This window comes from Meles meles, chromosome 15 (genome assembly GCF_922984935.1).
Source record: "Meles meles chromosome 15, mMelMel3.1 paternal haplotype, whole genome shotgun sequence".
NCBI lineage: Eukaryota > Metazoa > Chordata > Mammalia > Carnivora > Mustelidae > Meles > Meles meles.
Window position 1 is genome coordinate 44,625,300 of NC_060080.1, and position 19,868 is coordinate 44,645,167.

General features: G+C 34.3%; 1 protein-coding gene across 5 annotated transcripts in view; it reads right to left on the minus strand.

Moving 5' to 3' along the window:
• Positions 1-19,868, minus strand: part of CTNNA2 (catenin alpha 2) — a 1,143,090-nt gene that overhangs the window by 35,406 nt on the left and 1,087,816 nt on the right. For all 5 annotated transcript variants that reach the window (XM_045979218.1, XM_045979219.1, XM_045979220.1 and 2 more), the window contains 2 exons: positions 14,686-14,791; positions 10,942-11,076 (listed from right to left, as the gene is read on the minus strand). In XM_045979218.1, the coding sequence (XP_045835174.1) occupies positions 10,942-11,076; positions 14,686-14,791 (241 nt within the window). The remainder of the gene's footprint in view (positions 1-10,941; positions 11,077-14,685; positions 14,792-19,868) is intronic.

The window sequence follows — 19,868 nt, forward strand, 5'->3', positions numbered from 1 at the left end:
GGTATAAGAGCCCCACTTCAAAACTGGAGTAAAATTAAATGGGAAGATTTCCATACCGTAGGGTCCTTACACTGCCACTGTCAGAGGTCAAATTTAGGTGACCCAGTGATGCTAATAGATCAAACATTGTGTCACATGCAGGAAAGCTATAGTCATATAGCTTTATTTAACCTCTGAATCCATTTTTGGGGAGGGAGAAACTGATCTCAGGCAAGATGGGAGAATAATATGGAGAACACTAAGGTCTTTTTTTTAAAATGGAGGTTTAGAAGTTAAAAACTATGAACTACTCAAAAGTTGTCAAGGGAGTAGTATGACAAAACAAAAAGGAGTTACATAGGTAGGTCCTGAAACCATCCACATGGAAGTCAGATTTTTATCTGCCTGGTGGGATATATGAAAAGTGAAACCTACTCTTTCCACAGAAAATATTTTAGTAAATGTAAGAGCTTACAAATTCATGGCATCATAAATGGGTAAAGCCCAAAGAAAGTTTGTTTCTATAAGCAGATGAAAAATATTCTTTAAAATTTTTTTTTGTTTGAAGAAATATAATTCTATTTTTAGTCCTGCCATTCTCAGCTCACTATGTAAGTGTATTAAATAATCACAATATAAAAATTAAGCAAAATAGGCAGGTTAGGGAGCATTCTGAAACACAGATGCTACTAAAGTCAAACTGATAATGGATTTGGCATTATTTCTCCCATCTTTTACTTCAAAATAAATGTTAGAGACATTTAAAGAATGTCTTTAGAGAATTAAAGACAATAGAGAAGTAAAAAAATACCAAATTTATGAAGAAAAAATGGAATTTTTCTTATACTTGATGTTTTCTGTACTTATTAGGGATACTCTGCATGTTTCCTACTCTGTATTATTCTATTTCTATTTTCAGTAATTCTAAATCTAAATTCAAATTCTGTATTCAATAGCTTTTTTTCTGTGAATTTTCACAATTAATAGCCCGATGAAGCCTTATTTTCTTCCTATTTTTACTTATTGGATCATTGACCAGTTGGCTTATCTTTGCTTTTTTATGCTTTATAGTTGATCCCATTTGTTTTAGAAATTAGGCATTTCCTGACTTTCCCATTATAGGAAATATGCCATTTATTTACCATTATTTCTCAGTTTCAAAAACTATTCTTACATATTAGAAACTAATTTGTGTCATCTCACCTTTCATACAAAATTTAAAGGTCATTACTTTAAGATTACTGATGGCAATTGCTCATTCTTCCAATAAACACCTTAAAAATTTTTACTACCCAACAAAGAAGGTACACATCTGCCAATATTAAGATATCAGAATAAAAATGGAGTTAAACATTTTTAAAATATTGAAATAAAACTGATTTATACTATATAGATATTTCTTATTATCTACTGCTTATTTGGAAATGGAGCATGACTTCAGGAACCCAATGCAAAACTAGGCTGCATCAAAAGGATGCAGAGTGGTGAACTGTGCTGACTTTTTAGGTGAATTTAGTATGATTGGTTTCAATAATGTCTTTAGTTATATTAGTTGAAAAAAAAATCTCTGACACAGAATGCAATGCCAGGACCAGATAATTTCTCTTCTTTAGGATCTAGCCTCTTGACATTTTTATGAAAACTAAGTGTCATTAGAATTATGGAGCTGATGTATACTTTCTATGATATCACATAAATGGATGAGTTAGCCTTTCAAGACAAAGTATGAAGTGAAGTGATTGTAAGATTTCGGTCAAGAGACCCCATTATTGAAGTCATGGTTATAACTTTATTCTGATCAGAGATGTAGGATTGGTTTCAAAATGTTGCTTGTTGAAAAATCGTTTCTATTTGACAGTATAAAAGATAAAGAAAAGTCAGGTGGAATAATTTGTACATTCCAAAAGAATAATCTGGAGGTATATTTATAAAGTTGTGGAAGACATGAACAGGCAGTTGGCATGCAATCCGACCAATGTGTTGTTATTGAAGAGAACTATCTCAGCAAGACAGAATCCAAATAATTTTGATAGCAACAGATTTGAACTGGGAGTTCCTAGATAAATAGATGCTATTTTGAGTTTGTTTTATGATAGTGTCTCACATACAAAACCTCGAACTTAAAAGAGTATGGGTTCTTATAAGATGATGCTGACTGGAACTTCTCCAGGAACTTCTCTAAGTTGAGAAATAGATTTGCAGGAGGAAATGGATGAAAGAGGTCAAGATACAGATTGTGCAGATTTGACAGAAGATCTAGCCAGAGTTCCAGTCAAGTTCATTATCAGCAAGGCATCTACACAGATGAAAGTATTCAGAGAAAAGCAGTAAGATAAGATATAGTATTGATGATGAAAGAAAAGATTAAAGTCTAAATTAAGTAAGCTTGCTTTCAAGAAAATTGGATTAGGATGAAATATTAGAAATATATTTATTGCCCACAAAGAAAATGACTGTTCAAGATAGAGTAAGACAATATGTTCTGAAGCAGTAAAAGAAATTTGAACTAAGAAAACTATACACTGCCCATCCAGAAGTCTTTCCTATTTGTAAGATACATGGACCATAACATGGCACATATTTCTCTCCTAAGGGCTGTGATAAAAACCATATTTTATAAATCATTTAAATTAAGCTAGAGAAAGCATTTGACAAAATAATCTGTAGGAACAGAATAAGAAGATAGTAAATTAAACACACTTTTACTTCTAGAATACAGTAAACCAAGAACAACAGTGAATATACAGAGATAGCTGTCAACAGACACCCTGCTATTCTTGCTGAGAATGCTAAACAGAAAGATGAGAAACTAAATAGAAAAAAGAAAACCCAATGGACTACACAATCTAACAGAGGCACAAAAAAAAAAAAAAAAAAAAAAAAAAAACAACACAAAAAACCAAACCAGAAAAATTTTTTCTCTTCATGGAAATTATTTGCTATTAGAGATAAAGGACTTTGAATACCTTCATGCAAACAATATTTAGCATTATGCCTTTTAAGTAGTTGGAACACCCTACAAGTGCTGTTCAATGAATCAGGAAATATCTTTATGTGAACAGGAAGTATAGCTCTTTGAAGCCCTGATTGCTGGTTTGTCATTAGAAATTAGGAACATCATATGGATATGATAACCTTTTTCTAGAAAAATAGGATTGTCAAAATTTTATCAAATCTAGCACCAAATGTAAAATCCTATCTCAGTTTTGCTGTGGAGTCTCTTAATTTCCTTTTTTTTTTTTTTTCCCCCTTTTATTAATTTTTTCAGCGTAACAGTATTCATTCTTTTTGCACAACACCCAGTGCTCCATGCAAAACGTGCCCTCCCCATCACCCACCACCTGTTCCCCCAACCTCCCACCCCTGACCCTTCAAAACCCTCAGGTTGTTTTTCAGAGTCCATAGTCTCTTATGGTTCGCCTCCCCTCCCCAATTTCCTTTATTTTGAGTCATCTGAGGTAATGGAAAATTGTGAAAAATCAGTAATGAGATTCCCCAGGTAACATTTGGTATCAGGTTTTAATATTCATATTCTCTTATTTATATCAACTGTCCACATTTTAGCTTCTTTTTCTTCCAACTGCCTTCAATCCGGAATTCTTGAGGTATATCCAAGTAGGAACAAGAAGAAAAAAATCACAATGGATTTAGGTAACCAATTCAAAGTAATGTATTTCTTGACTAGAGCTGACAAATCCAAGTGTACACAAGAACACCAGAAAGCATAAACTAAATTACAGATACTGTTTCTAAATAAAAGTATTCTATCCAATACTGTGGATTCCCATAATTATTTGGTTCAATTTAAGGGAAAAGGTGTTATCTGGATTTATTCTCACATATCCAAAACTAGTTAAAAATGAGGAGACATCTCCTAAGACACTAATATAGACATTAATTATTTAAAATATGTTAATAAAGAACATCTTAGAACGAAATCAATTTAACAAATGGACAGTATCTCAAAATCAGAATATGTCTCATGGGAAAACGTTATAAACCAGTACTACTTCAATAGGCTCACCTTCATTACATAGATACCAAAAGATATGCACAATTAGTGTCCCTCATCCAGGTACCTCCCATGTGTCTAATTTCTAAGTTGTCATAAAATATTAATCAACATTGACTGTGAAATATTGTTCTGAATATGAATTGAAATCTAAAATGTTAATTGCTAATAGAATAAGGTGCGAATTATTTGCCTTCTTTTTAATTCAAGGCTTTCAAAACTTGAATGGCTTCTAAAACCTAAAGGAATGAAAGTTCACTGACTGAAGGACAAATAATGGCACTGACATTTCTGAGGTAGAGACATTCTTCATAAAGCCACTAGCCACTTCGACTCTAATGCACAGTAATGAACACCCTCAAACTAAAATAGAAATGTCTCCGTTTATAAGCTCAGGTGATGCAATCAAATCAATCTATTGAGAAGATCCAAGTTAGGTCAACCTATGTCTCCACTTAAGGTAAAAAGAGTTCTTTTCCTTGGTTCATGTTCCAGCTTTGCCACAAAGGAGTCTGTCTTCTTACTTTTATTTTTTTTTAATTTTTATTTTTTTAAGAAGTAAACATTTACTTTATTTTTCAGTTTACATTAACTGTTCATGTGTTAAATTTGAGTATTATAGGAGAAATTAGCATCCATAATCAAGTAGAGAGAGTTGTGTTTTTTTGTTTGTTTTTTTCTAGATCTAATATACCAGAAGAACAAAACTGTCAATAGCATAAATATTCAAGTATTCTTAATTTTCTTGTTTGATTTAACAACCCACCATTTACTTTTTCTAAATACATAAGGGGCTTTCTCACTTGATACAGTCAGGATAAATAGTTGCAGGGTTGATTGAAAAATTCATTTAAAACAGGTAATTATTTTAAAAAGGGTATGTATAGATCATGAAAATTTTATTTTTGCTTTGAATATGTGATAGTATATGGTTTTTTTGCTTTCTGTTTTTGTTTTCTAATTCTTTTTTTAAAATGTTTAAAATTTTTTTTCTTTAATTTATTTTTTCAGCGTAACAGTATTCATTGTTTTTGCACAACACCCAGTGCTCCATGCAAAACGTGCCCTCCTTATTACCCACCACCTGTTCCCCCAACCTCCCACCCCCGACCCTTCAAAACCCTCAGGTTGTTTTTCAGAGTCCATAGTCTCTTATGGTTCGCCTCCCCTTCCAATTTTTTTTTTTATAAACATATAATGTATTTTTATCCCCAGGGGTACAGGTCTGTGAATCGCCAGGTTTACACACTTCACAGCACTCACCATAGCACGTACCCTCCCCAATGTCCATAACCCCCTCCCCCTCTCCCAACCCCACCTCTCCCCAGCAACCCCCAGTTTGTTTTGATGGGATTAGGAGGGAGACAAATCATAAATGACTCTTAATCTTCTTACTTTTAAATGAGAGCATTAGAATATAAAGTATTTTTTCTATGAATAAAACAAATTGGATGACCAACTGATTCAATTTCATCATTAAAAGACTCATTTTTTTAATAATAGATTGAATTGAGAAGTTTAGGGTCACCATCACTGGGTATATAACTAAAGAGCTACTTTTTATAACAAAGCAATATACAATCCTCCTTTGCACGAGACTATGTAAATTCAGAGAGACACCTGACAGGTGTGGTACACTAGACTCAAAACTTCCTATGATGCCTGGCACTCAAGGAGATTTTCACTTTTCTTATAAAAATCCCAATCTCCCATTTTTTTCCATAAGTAACACCTTAAGTTTGTTAAATGTCATTTTTATAACACTGGGAGAATGAATTTGCACTGAAAAATCACTTCAGGGTTATTTTTCCCTGAAGGTTTGTATAATTTGGGTTGTATAAAAATCAGTGACCATGTACACTGATATAAATGTAACTAAGGAAGGCTCAATGCAGGAATCAGAACTTAAAGAGTTATGGTTTCACTATAATAACAAAATTGGGAAGGTTAGGCTTTTGGGAGAAAGACTGAATTATTCAGCAACCCATCTTACTAGTAAAGTATATGCAGAGAACTATGGCCATTCTGCCAATGATAAATACTTGTTTAATTTTCTTACTGGTATAGAGTATTTCTACCACCCTTCCTTCCAGATTTATAATCAGAAGTTTGTTTTAGTCTTTCTCTAGATCTGCACTCTCCTATTATTCATAGTTCTGAAAAGTCTGTTAAGCCCAAATAATTAACAGCCTCCCCTCTGGAAAATCTGGAGAAAATTATTTGGAACTGCTGTTAATTTCCTGAATATATACCTTTTTTTTTTTAATGAAGTATAGAAATGCATTTCAGACCCCAAACTGAAATAGCTTGTAATTTAGATTTATTTCCTACTACTACTCTGATCAGTAGATATAATCAACAATTGACAATAGACAGAATCAGAATATATATTAAAAAAAAGACTCTTTCCCCAAATAAGAGTACAAGTTGTACAAAAGTACAAGGCTACACAACTAAGTACAATGCTTGTTTCAATGACTGCTTCAGCCCATTATAGATGAAATGCAGAATTTTTCAAATAAAATGCAACTCTCATCTCAAATCATATTTTTAAAATATGTTTTTAAAAATGGAATACAAATGTAGAAAACTGTAATCTATAATATATATAAATATATATTTTAAAATATATAATACATATAGCATTGTACAAATAATTCCCGTTTTCTTTTCCCTAAACAGCCTCTGATCAGGTATGTCACAGTTATCAACCACTGGTTCAGTTCCTGATTGCTGCTTATTCAGGGAGTAAGGTAGTAAATATCAAATCATGTGTATTTGTTGCATGTGTATATGTTTGTGCATATGCACATATGCCATAGTCAGGTAAGACTGATTCGACCATTATCAGTTTCTAGTACTGTATGAATGGCTTTCATTTATTACCATTAATATTCATGTTGATTTTAATTGAGTCCAATTTTTTTAAAGATGTGAAACAGGCCATGTAGACTGTAACTGACTACTTATTCTCCAATTTTCCCTTTACTAGTTCAAATCCTACCAGTATCACAAATTATATTTGTTCACCTTGACAAAATTCTCTTCATCACCCAATTGAGAGGGATTCAAATTTGGAAAGGAGAGATTTAAACGGCAAAGAAAAAAAGTGTGCATTTAGGGTGGGTTACTCAATCCCTTAGGAATAGTGTAGGGCTCCATTCCACCGGGCTGAGGATGTAGAAAAGAACATTACTTGCCTTCAAACTCTGCTCCTATATTTTGTTAAGTATAAGAAAAAGACATTTATATGTAATAAAATCTATTAAAATTTGTAGCATTTTCATGTGGAGTCAACTATAACTTATAATCTGTGCCCTTCCATCTCTAACCTAAACACTGAATTCCTGTCCAAAGCAGGGCTAATTCCTCTTGCATTCTAGCTTCATTGTTTTAAAGATGTATTTAAACTTCAAAAAAAATTTAGGTGGAATTTTTCAGATTTATCAGAATGCTTGACGTTCAGCATTCTACATTCTAAAATTCCACATTAGTGTTTTCAGTCTCATTCAGAAAAATGCAAAAGTATAAATGTGAGGGTAGCTAAGATAATCAAAGGTTATGGAATGTTTTTTATTTATCCAGATCCATATGTACATCTTCATTTTAAAATTTAAAAGAATCCATTAAGTCCTCTGCAACCTAGTGAATAAAAAGTAAAAATACAGCAATCAAATATACAGGTAATATCCACATCATAGCACTGGAATGAACTTGTACCAAAATATGTTTACATACTTGAAAAAAGTGGCTCAACTTTTCTGCCATGATGAATATAATACTGCCATGTTTAATGGATATTACCTAAAATAATTTACACTATTTACACTAAAATAATTTACAGTATGCTATGGTTAAGTTTCTGTTTCCTTTGTTTTCTCCCTTCTTTCATGACTCTTCTCTCTTACTCTTCCCTTCTTCCCTTTCTTTCATTTTTCTTTTCATCTTTGAACACTTCTTTTTCCAGAAAGCATATAAAACTGATTTAAGAGTTTAAATAAACACGAAGCAAATAAAGCCAATTTATAAATGAATGGATGTTTAATCTGGACTTTGGTTTCCTCTACTTTCTCTTTGGCATTTCTAGCACTGTTAGTTTTTTGTTTTGTTTTGTTTTGTTTTAATTTCTCTTCCCCATTGACCCCCTTAGCAACCATACAAATGGCTTAACCTGAATTGGCTCACAAATGCATCTTCTATTCAGATTTATTAAGAACAGTACTTTTTTGGCCGGTGAGAAAGATGTAAGCCAATAACTTTAAAAACTGATCTCCAACCAGAAAATTAATGGTGCTTCTTAGACAGCAGTTGGGTGAATGAACTCATGTAGGCATATATTTGGGACTGAATTATTTCTCTAGCTTGCCATCATGATTCAAGAGTTTTGGACCCATTGTTCCCCCACCCATAACCTACTGAGTTTCTTGCCCCCAAACACCCAAGCCAAACACAGATAAAACAGAAGCCTTTCCCAGTCTGCACACACAGAATCACATAAAACATACACATGCTGACATGGTACATAACTGTGTACATGTGCATTTTGCTCATCTTGATAGCACAAGGGTTTAAAAACACAGTTCTCAGCATGGAAATTCAAATAATTTTTCTTGGCAAAATGGGAATAGCCTATTCAAATCTCTTATTTTAGGGGAAAATCTGACTACTAACATATATACCTTCTTGGGGGCTTTCATATGTTTCAGAGAAGAAACTACAACCCTGAATCCCATGTACATAAACACATAGGAAAAAAGGAAGGAAGATTCAAACATTTCTCTTTTTTTGATTGCATGTTATGTTCTAGTAGTTTTTCCTTAAAACTGTAGCAACTTTGTCATGCCAGACCATAAAATAAATTGGGCCCAAAGCATGGGCACATTTTCTTGGCAAAATCATTGAAAAGTTTGTGTGTATGGGGTCTTACATTCTTGACTCTTTCAGAACTTTGAAGGTAGTCATTTGTGGCTATTTTGCAAAATAAACATTGATTTTTTTTTTTTCTTCATTGGCCATCAGTGAAGGAGGATGAAGAATAAGATGGAGGCAGAAGTGGCGAAGACAGCAGACTACAGATGTAGGTATGGCACCAAATAGCAATCAAGCTTTGAAAAAACGAGGAGGCCAAGAGCAGGTCCATAACTGAGCAATATATAGCAAAACTTTATAATGCATTTGACTCAGAATTATTATAAAGTTGTATAACATTCCTTTAAAAGAAGCCTTCCCCCATGCAAGGATTTTTGAACTTTGCCGGTAAGACTCAAAGAAGGAAACAGGCTTCTTGATGGTGTTCTCAATCTCAAACACCTCTACAAATGCCAACAGTGCAAGTGATAAAAGCCAGTGATGGTTTGGACTACATCTAAATGAGGAAAAGACAATGGAAATGAAGCACTGGAAGCAGTGATGAACAATGGGTACTGAGAGGATAATGGAGAGCAACTCTGCCAGTCAAATATTGCTTAGATGAGGTTGTGGAGTCTGAGATCCACAAAGATGCTTTGCGCATCCATGTAAATAGTAAGATTTGGAAAGTGACAAATGAAAGCACATAAGGCAAGCTAAACAAAAAGCACTCAGTTCCACAGGTGCTATATACAGATGGACATGAAAGCCGAATGGTATGGGAGACTATACCATTGAGTCTGAAGATAAGAAAGGAAGCAAGGGATATGCAATGTTTTGATCACTTCTTGGCAGAGAATCTTGGTTATTACCAACTCAGCAGAAAGGACACATTGCAAGACAGATTGCTCTTGGTTGCTGAAGAATATTGAAGCAGGATCGTTTTGGAAATGCAAAGAGGTGACTATGCTTTGGGAAGAGGCACAAAATAGCCAATTTATTGGACTCTAGGGGAGACTGCATGGAACAGGCTTTCTAGATGGCATCTCCATGCAAGCCAGATCAGCTCTTTTCCCAGTGGTTTTCTGCAAGTCAAACAATATAGAACCTGCAACCTTTGGGTTCAAGAATGATTTCTCAACATATTTTTATCAAATGGTCAAACAGCTAAATTTCTGAAAATGTCTCAGTAAAGAATTAAGCATCATGACTAGTCCGATTCTCATAAGGCATTCACCATGTTGATCATGTTATGATCCCGGTAATGCCACAGTTAAAATGGCATCATGGTTTACTGGGAAAAGAACTAAAGGTGGCAGAGCCACACTCTGGAATTCGCAAATAGTCGACAACAGATGGCACCTCATGTTCAAAGAAAGGGACTGAGGGAGGAGAAGCCAAGGTGAAGAACCTCAACACATACATTTGGAAATCTTGCCAAGAAATCATAATGTTTCTATTAATCAAACTTATTTCTTTATATTTGATGAAAGTAGACCAGATACGAAGGGAAACACTGGAGTGATTAGGCAAAGAATACGTTAACTGTTAGTGTTTGACAACTATGTTAGTTTTTGGCAACAGCACATCAACCTGTATTAAATTTGAATTTTTCCGGCTTTCAAGGGTTACTGATAACCTAGTATGCATTGGAACCTGATGAATGAATTCCTATTGTTTTCATCATCTCTAACATGTGAACACAGTCCACACATAGAGAGGCTGGCTCCTGAACAGAGAGTGAAAATTACTAGGACTAACAAAGGGAAGTAGACTCACAATGAGTAAATGTACAAAAGCTCCAAATAATTATAATAGTCACAGCTTGGCAATGAGTTTCCAGACTATGAAATTAGTTTTCTTGTGAAGAATGGAGATTTTACAAGGCTAGTATAAACATGGGGTAATTGGAAAATCAAATTGTTCTTTCTGAGTTATTGTAAGGTCTGGAATAATGGTGATAACATTTATTTAAAAAAAAAAAAAACCCTCCCTATGAATCACTGTAGTTTGGTGTTTCTAAGCAGTACTGTTGCCAAGAATGCTTGCCTTGGAAGTACAACTGTGGGAGCTTTAATTGTGAAGCCCAAGTCACAGCTTACCCCTGACACAATGAGCTCTCCTCCGAGATTCTGTACTTCTGCCTTCACCTTGCTGCAGATATTAAGCTGATGGCAATACAAGGCAATTCGTTGAAGGTAGGCTAATAAATCCTGCTTACATGCTGAATCAGGACACTATAAAACATTCAAAAAAAAGTGATCTCAATTAGCAAGTACTCTTCAGTTTCTAATACTCACTATATAAAAGCTGTGAGAAGAAAAGGTTTTAGTGTCATATACCTTAATTACACCCATTTAACTTCACTTCTTTATAGCACATTTTAGGAAGGCCATAGCCAGTATTTTAGAATGGTCAGCTCTACTTTGATATAATTGTATAAAAAGAATACTGAAGATCTTCCATAAAGTCTTCTGGGAACTTTTGTACATGTTTTTGAGTAATTTTACCAGTTGTCTTCTGAACTGTTAAGAAAACCAAATATTCTCCAGGTTTTTTCCTAGTGGCCCATCCAACATTCACCAAGTGTAGTTTTGTTAATATGGACAGCCAAAGCAACAGAAGCTAGAAGGAAATTGCTCCAGGTAGCAATCTCTCTGACACAGCATAGCACAGAATTTCAATTCACTTAGTTGGGGGGGAAATCGCTTTTTTCCTTTGGATTTCTCAGAAAAGTATCAGTCACTAAAAGAAGCCTCTTTCATTTTTTGTACTTTTATGTTTATCAAAATTTTAGCAACATTATAAACTTTCTTTAAATAAGAGACTCTGAGAAGGATCATGACCACTGTTAGCGCAATTGATTTAAGTAGAATGAATTTGAAGCCAATTGAAACAAACTCCTAAGAGTAAAAACAGAACCCTTCAGAGGTTGTTCCAGAGCCAACTAGGACCAGGATTTTGAATTCTCTTTATTACCTAGTAGGTAGATCTTCATCAAATACAACTGAGCTTAACTGAACACTTCCATAGACATTTACATGACTCCCTAAAGCATTTCTGAGGCTTCAATACCAATGGCTATTTGCCACTGAAATATGTTTCTATTGCTATCAAAAGTTCAGTTCAAGATTCTGTAGGCCATCCCATTGTTCTGGCTCAATCTGGCACTTGTAAAGAGCAAATACTCACCAGATCCCTTGATGAAACACTGTAAAAAATAAAAACCTAGAGCCAACACCGAAGTAACTTAATTAGAATAAGAGTATGAAAAAAAAAAGACTCCAGCTAGGTTTCCTTTTAGCTGAAGAAAGGCAATTCTGAAAAGAAAAGAAGAAAAGAGAAAAGAAAGAAACAGAGAAAGAAAGAAGGAAGGAAGGAAGGAAAGAAAGGAAGAAAAGCAAGAAAGGCAGTTGTTCCATTAAGAATGTGAAGCCAGTGGTTGTGACACAATCATTTCTTTAATAAATGACATAGGGGTCCCTTTTATATATAATACCATTATGGTACTTTTTTCACTAACTGCATTTATCAAGAAAGAATCCCACAGAGACTGTTTTTAGCTTTCTACAAGTACTTAATACTGTAATATTTATCCTTCTCCAGAGACCCATATACTGAAAGGAATTAACTTTAAAATGATATCTCCCTAGAGGGCTGACAAGGCTTTCGATACAAATACCTTGCAGCAAATTAAACTGGAACTTCTATCTCAATGGAACAGTAATTAAAAATGCAACAGTCCGTAAAAAGTTTATATTGCTTGCATATCTCAAATCTTCATAAAAATATTTTCAGGCAAAATAAAGGCAACAAATCCATTCCTTGCTAATGCTCATTCTATTCTATTATTTAAAACACACATAAAAGCATGATGGACCAAGAAAAATAATTCTGGTATCATGGAAAGAGGTGCAGATTTTGAGAAAGAAGCGTCCTATTCAGACAAAACATTAGCAAAAATTGCAAGTTCCTTCACAGCTGATGACAGTGAGAATGCTACAAAGAGAGGGTTATATTTAACCCTCATCTGTTTATTTTAAAAGTTATCACAAAATAGCAGTTAAATACTTTGTCATTTCATTTCAAAATACGTCTAGAATCTTGGGATTTGTTTGTGTGCACGTGTGGAGTGCTTTCCAGATAGCCAAACCGTTTGGGGCCAGGATTTAAGTTGCATAATAGTTGGAAAAAGGGTCTAAAAATGCAAAGGCAAAAACAAAAATCACAATAAAAAATATCGAACTCAAGGAGCTTAAACATACTAAGAAACAATTTCAGTGACTGAGATTCAGAGTTTATGGAAAAGCGATCCAAACTCCACCCACTTTCTCCTCTGGGAAGAAGTCCTTCCTCACAAAACTCTTTTCAGGACTACCACCAATCTCCTCTCATTCCACTCATCCCAAGTTCCCTCTACCTTTGTGGGCAAAAAAATGTGGCATTCCTTCCTGGCTGGTGTATTTTTGTTTGTTTGCATACATGCATGCACATTTCCAAGTACATTCACTGTCTCCATGAACTTTCTGGGATACATATAGAACTCTGTATAAAGCAGTTCAATGTATGCTACAAACTACAGGAGGCCTGGCAGTTGATAGTGTCCTGAAATTAGTAACTTAGTAATGGTTTGGTCTTCTACCCACACAAATTTTAGGGGATAGTCAAAGGATGGTATTTAGTGAATTATCTTTACTATTAAGTGTTTCTCAAAAATTTCAAAGCAAGCAAAATACATTCCTTTCGATTAGCCATCATATATGTAAAAAACTTAAAATGAGACAATCTGTTGGCTTATTATAAATGTAGACTTGATAGTTTTATCATGTGTTTTTCTTTTCAGTGTTTAGAAGATGAGTGAGTTTGGTATTGACCCAAAGGACTCTAGAATCTCAGAGCCTGAAGAGAGCAAGTATTTATGGCAACAGCCAAATATTAAGGAATGAAGGAAGAAAATGAGGAGAAGCAACTCAAAAATCATAGGAGAGTAGGGCCATCTATGGAGAAGGAAAAATCCTAGGTCTCTTAGGGTCTCCAGAAAGCATCACTGCATTGAAATCTAGTAAGCAAATTCATGCTTGTGGTAAGAATAAGATGAGAACACATTACAAGCATTTTACCAATTAAAAAAAAATGAAAAGAATAAGATGAGAATTAGTTACCTGTAAAAGTTTACTTCTTAAATTACTGTTATTAGGAATGGGACTCTACTGCAACTAGACATATTTAGAACAGGATTTTAGAGTTTCAGTTTAAGCCACATAACATGAAGAGTACAGAGATCGACTCAAACATTCAAGGTGAGATTGAGAACTACCCTCACACATATCTGATTCCAGTCTGAAAAGATACTCTGCAAATTTCATTTATCTGTGATACTTTTAAATCTGGATGAAAATGAGATCTGGAAGCTCTTGATTATGTGGATTAATCCCATTTATGTTAGTGCATTAAGTACTATGAATTATGAAGAGCATCAATAGAAGAAGATCAATATGAAAAAACAAAAGTTCAAGCTCTTCTTTCTCTTCCTCCCTATGTAGTGTCCTTGACTTGCTGCATGAAGGCAGCCAGCATAACCCACGCTTTGGGAGTTATGTCTCTGAAGTAGCAGGTACTCTTCTTTCTCAAGAAGTTTTGGTCATGAGCTTTAATGAGATCCCCTTAACTGAACCTACCTTTGCCATCAGCTCAGTCTCAGCAGAGTTAGAGGCCTGTTTGTAAAATGTTAGTGATAACAATTCATCCTTCAGAAGCATTTTATAGGGTACATAAAACCCATTACAGAACCCAAGCACTAATTAATGATACCACACAGCATGTGTTTGCTCTTCCTCTGATATTACCTGATCAGCCACCGCGCGGGCTAATTTGTCCATTCGAGAACCTGCTTCAGCAATTTTCTTGGCGGCATTAATAACATCAGATGTATTTTTCAATGGGCCTTTGCCTCTGAAACAACATATACAGCATAATTATATTGTTTTTCCAGGACTTTGTTTTTATATTTGATTTTATTCTGCCCACATCAGAAGAATTTTGAAGGTTTTCTGGATTCACTTCAATTTCCATGTTAATAGTTAAAATAGTTAAAAGTTAATTCCATTCACTTTTAAGGAATATTTTTCTCTATTTTGATGTGCATGCTCATATTTTATTCCTTACCTTAATTTCTTTATTTTTAAACAGTGGTTCATTAAAAAAAGATGATCACTACAAGGGCAATAGGAATTTAATATTTAAATACTTGTATGTGCCTGTGCTATTATATATACTACCTCATTTGTGTTTATGACAACCCTAGCAAGTAACCATTATTATTCCCATTTTAGAGGAGAGAAAAATGAACTAAAAATTATTAACTTATCTAAACTTTATAAAGGTCATAGTGTCTATGACCTATGACCTAAATTAGAGTCTAGCCTGAATAAATGAACATGCCTTGTCTTTCATGCCATGTCCAGCACTATACTGTATTATATTTTTAAGTTTACTTTGACACTTTGAAAGCAGTGGTCTCTCGTATATAACTGGGAACTGTTCAGTCAGATTTTATGAAAAATTTTGAGCCGTCACTCTCATTGGCTTGTCTGGTACTGACTTATGAAGGAAGACACACAACCCTGTGTGACAGCAGGTTGTCTTTATGCTTGCAAACCATTGTCCCATATTTTCACATAAGATTTTCAATTTGGTGGACTGTTTAATATTACATGTATTTTAAATATTTATTAAAAAAGAAAAGGAAACTATGCCGCATCATAAATCCTTAAACAAAATGTAGCATGTAACTTTTCTTTCTCTTTCTTGAGAGGTAAATAAAACAATAAATTTATTCTTTTTTTTAGCATTATTACTTATTCTGCTCTCCACATGTGCATCTAAAAATCAATGCATTTTTTAAGGTCACAAAATTACATTCCTATAGTTAGAGATGTGGAGAGATGTGGAGAAAAACTACTCAGAAGCAATTTATTTAGAACATGTAGGGATATACAGAGTGGGCAATGACTGCCATTGTTAAATAATAACATTTTATAAAATGGGAGACTTAAAATGGCTTCAGAAAATAAATGTAAATGAAGGGCATTTTGTTCGGTTTCCCTCTCAATTTCCCTTCTGGCATTTTTTACGTTCATAGCAAAACCAAAAATATATTGTGTTCATGTCAATGCGTAAACACACACACACTGGTAAATTCAAAACTTAAGATATTCCATTTTGCTATGGTAACATCAATTCTTCCACAAAGGACAATGATTTTTTTAAATTACTGCTTAGATTTTTAACTATGACAGGGATTTTACATGCAAATATTATGTAATATGGATAAGATTCTGTGACAATCACGCTTCCATTTTCTAACATTTTTTTTACTCTCTTTTAATAAATTTTTCCTTGGTTTTGCTTTATATTTCTTAAGGAAGGTTTAGATGGCAGAATCTGTCAATGTTTAATTCTGTTGTCATCATTACACATTTTCCCTTAACTTCCAGGCCTTATAATCTCTCTTTTTAAGTTTTACTCTGATGTAGTATCTGTTAATTTTGTCTCATCTTAACCTGTTCACAAAAATGTGCATGCTGCTTATTTTTTTATTACTGACAATCATGTGTGTTCATTTATTTCAAGAATTTCAAAGGATTTGGGGAAACAGTTCCTCATCAACTTTATATAACTTTCAACAGTTGATTGGTTATGACAAAATAAGCTAAGTTAGTAAGGAACACCAATAGAGTGATTTGCTTGAGGCTCAGACTCCCATTTTGCAGCCGAAGAAGGATTAGAAGCATGTCATCTGTGATTACATAGGAGACTATAGTTCTTAGACAAACTAGTATATCATTATTTAAGAAGTTTGAGACTAGAGTCAGTTCAAATTCCTGAAGTGGTAAGTTGGTGATAGGAACGTATTTATTAAATGCAACAGCAAAATAGAAGTTTTGAGATCTTCAAATATTTCCTTATTTTCTAGTTGAGGAAATGGACACTGAAAGAGGAAAGCTAAGTGATATGCCCAAGATGATACCGGCAGAGAGACTGATAGACAAAAAGAGAATTAGATTTGGGACCTCTGTGTCCTGAATCACAATTTGGTACTCTTTACTCTTTTTACTATATATGTTTCATTTTTATAAGAACATTAAAATGGTGATTTCAGAAGAAAACAAATGGCCTTCATTACAAACATGAATGTACCAGAGATAATGAAAACAATAATGATCTGAGTCAGGAATTTAGAAAAAAGTAGGAAAAAAACTAATAAAATTACAAGAACAGATTAATGATTTAGAGAATAATGAAACAATGGATGTAAGTCTAGAACAGTTTCTTAAAAAAAAAACAAAACCCTGATGTAAAGAAATATATCTAGATTGCTATCAAGAAAAAGCAGGAGTTGGTGCCTGGGTGACTCAGTTGGTTAAGCAACTGTCTTTGGCTCAGGTCATGATCCTGGAGTCCCAGGATCAAGTCCTACATCAGGCTTCCAGCTCCATGGGGAGTCTCCTTCTCCCTCTGACCTTCTCCCCTCTCATGCTCTCTCTCTCAAATAAATAAATAAAATCTTTAAAAAAAAAAAAAAAGAAAAAGTCAGAGAAAAACAAATATTTAAAAGTAAAAAAGGTAACAGTGAAATAACCTGAGGAAACAAAATTAAAAGTATCTTAAAACTACTTTCCTCAATACATGTAAATAAATTTGATGACCTGGAGGATGTACCTTTCTAGGAAAATATAATTTACCAGTGCTGACCAGAAAGGAAATTTTAAAAAATCTATAGTCTGATTTCCATGGAAGACATAAATAAGGTGTTAAAGAGAAAGCTAGTAAAAAAAAAAAAATCAGTAAATCTAGGTGATGTCTCAGAGGAATGCACTAAACCTTTAAAAAGCAGATAACCCCAATGCTATTTAAACTCTTCCAGAATACAGGAAGCCTTCAAAAACAATTTAATTAAGTAATATAATAATATTGATGTGAGAAGTAGTTAATATAAACTATTTGAGGATGCTTATTTAGATAGCAATTTTTTTTTAAGGAAGATAAAGTGAAGTAAGGAAAGTGGCAGTTGAGTGCTAGAGTGGGTTTGCCATGCTCATAAGAGCTGCTGCTGTTAAATTTTCAAGAATCTGTTGAGTCAGTTGATCAGCTGGTTGCTTGAAATCTGCCCTAATAAAAGTACTTATTCCATGGAAATCAGCAAATGCTGCATAAGTGAGGGTTATTCCTTCTAGATAAAATCAGCACACCGCTGCCCAAACTCAAAGTAATAGTTACAACCAGCGGAGAGCAAAGATACTGTGATCTGTGAGAGGTATACTGGGGCATCTGGAACTGGGTGATGGATATACAGGTTATTTTTAAAATAATGTTCAAGTTGTACATTCATATTTCATGAACTTTTCTGTACATATGTCAATTTAAATATATTTACTCGCTTATGTTTCTGTCAATCTGATGGATCTGAAAAAATTTAATTTTCATTACCTTGATGACAGAGGAGGCTGGGTCTGTTTTTATCATTTATTGGTCCTTATTATTTTCATTCATATATCCTTTTCTTTGAATTGTTAATGTGAGCTTTTGCATATTTTTCTAATGACTTGTTTTTGGTTTTGTTTTTTAAATTCTGTTTTGTTTTTTTATCTAAATTGGTATCTGAGCTCTTTAGGTATATTGGATTCTAGTCTTTTGTTATTTATTCATGTTTCAAAAATTACTTCTAGTCTTAGCCTGTAGATCACTGTCATTACAGTTTTTTAATATAAATTGTAATTTTATTGGGCCAAATGCACAAATCATTTCTACTGAAGTTTGTACTTTTCATGTGGTCTTTAAGAAGTTCTTCCTTGGGGCACCTCGGTGGCTCAGTGGTTTGGGCCTCTGCTTTCGGCTCGGGTCGTGATTTCAGGGTCCTGGGATCGAGCCCCATGTCGGGCTCTCTGCTCAGCGGGGAGCCTGCTTCCCCCTCTCTCTCTGCCTGCCTCTCTGCCTACTTGTGATCTCTCTCTCTGTCAAATAAATAAATTCCAAAAAAAAAAAAGAAGTTCTTCCTTGTGGGCATCTGGGTGGCTCAGTTGTTTAAGCTACTGCCTTTGGCTCAGGTCAAGATCTCAAGGTCCTGGGATCAAGCCCCACATTGGGCCCCCCCACTCTGTGGGGAGCCTGCTTCTCCTTCTCCCTCTGCCTGCTACTCCCCCTGCTTGTGTTCTCCATCTGTCAAATAAATAAATAAAATCTTAAAAAAAAAAAAAAAAGTTCTTCCTTGCTGGAGATGTTAACACTATGGTAGTAACCATTTTGCAATATATATGTGTATCAAATCAATACACTATATACCTTATACTTACACAATGACCTATGTCAATTTTATCTCAATAAAGTTGGAATATTAAACTTCATCCTTACCCCAAGATCATAAATATAGTCTCCCATTTTATTCTAAAATTTTAAAGTTTCCTTTTCATATTTAGATATTAAATCCACATGCAGCTTCTTTTTTGTGTATAAGATGAGATAGGAATCACACTCTTACTTTAGTTTTTCATAGAAGTAACCAAATGTCCCCAGATCATTGATTGAAAAAGCAAAATTTTTCCTCTGTAGTCTTCATTATGATTAAATTAGGTACCCTTTTTATTTTTAAATTATGCATGAGTAAATGTATTACTTCAAAATGTAAATATAGGAGAGAGACAAGATGGTGGAGGAGTAGCAGACTCAAATGACATCAGATTCCAGGAGTTCATCTAGATAGGTTTCAAACCATTCCAAACACCTACAAACTCAACAGGAGATAGAAGAGGAGAGCAGCAATTCTAAGAACAGAAAATTCAACACTTTCTGAAAGGTAGGATGAATGGAGAAGTGAATTCAAAGCAATGGGAAGATAGACCGCAGAGGGAGGGACCAGCTCCCAGCAAGTGGAGCAGTGGAGCACAAAATCAGAACTTTTCGAAGTCTGCTCCCCTGAGGAACATTGCTCCAGAGGCTAATTGGAGGTGGAGCCCTCACGGGAACAGTGTGG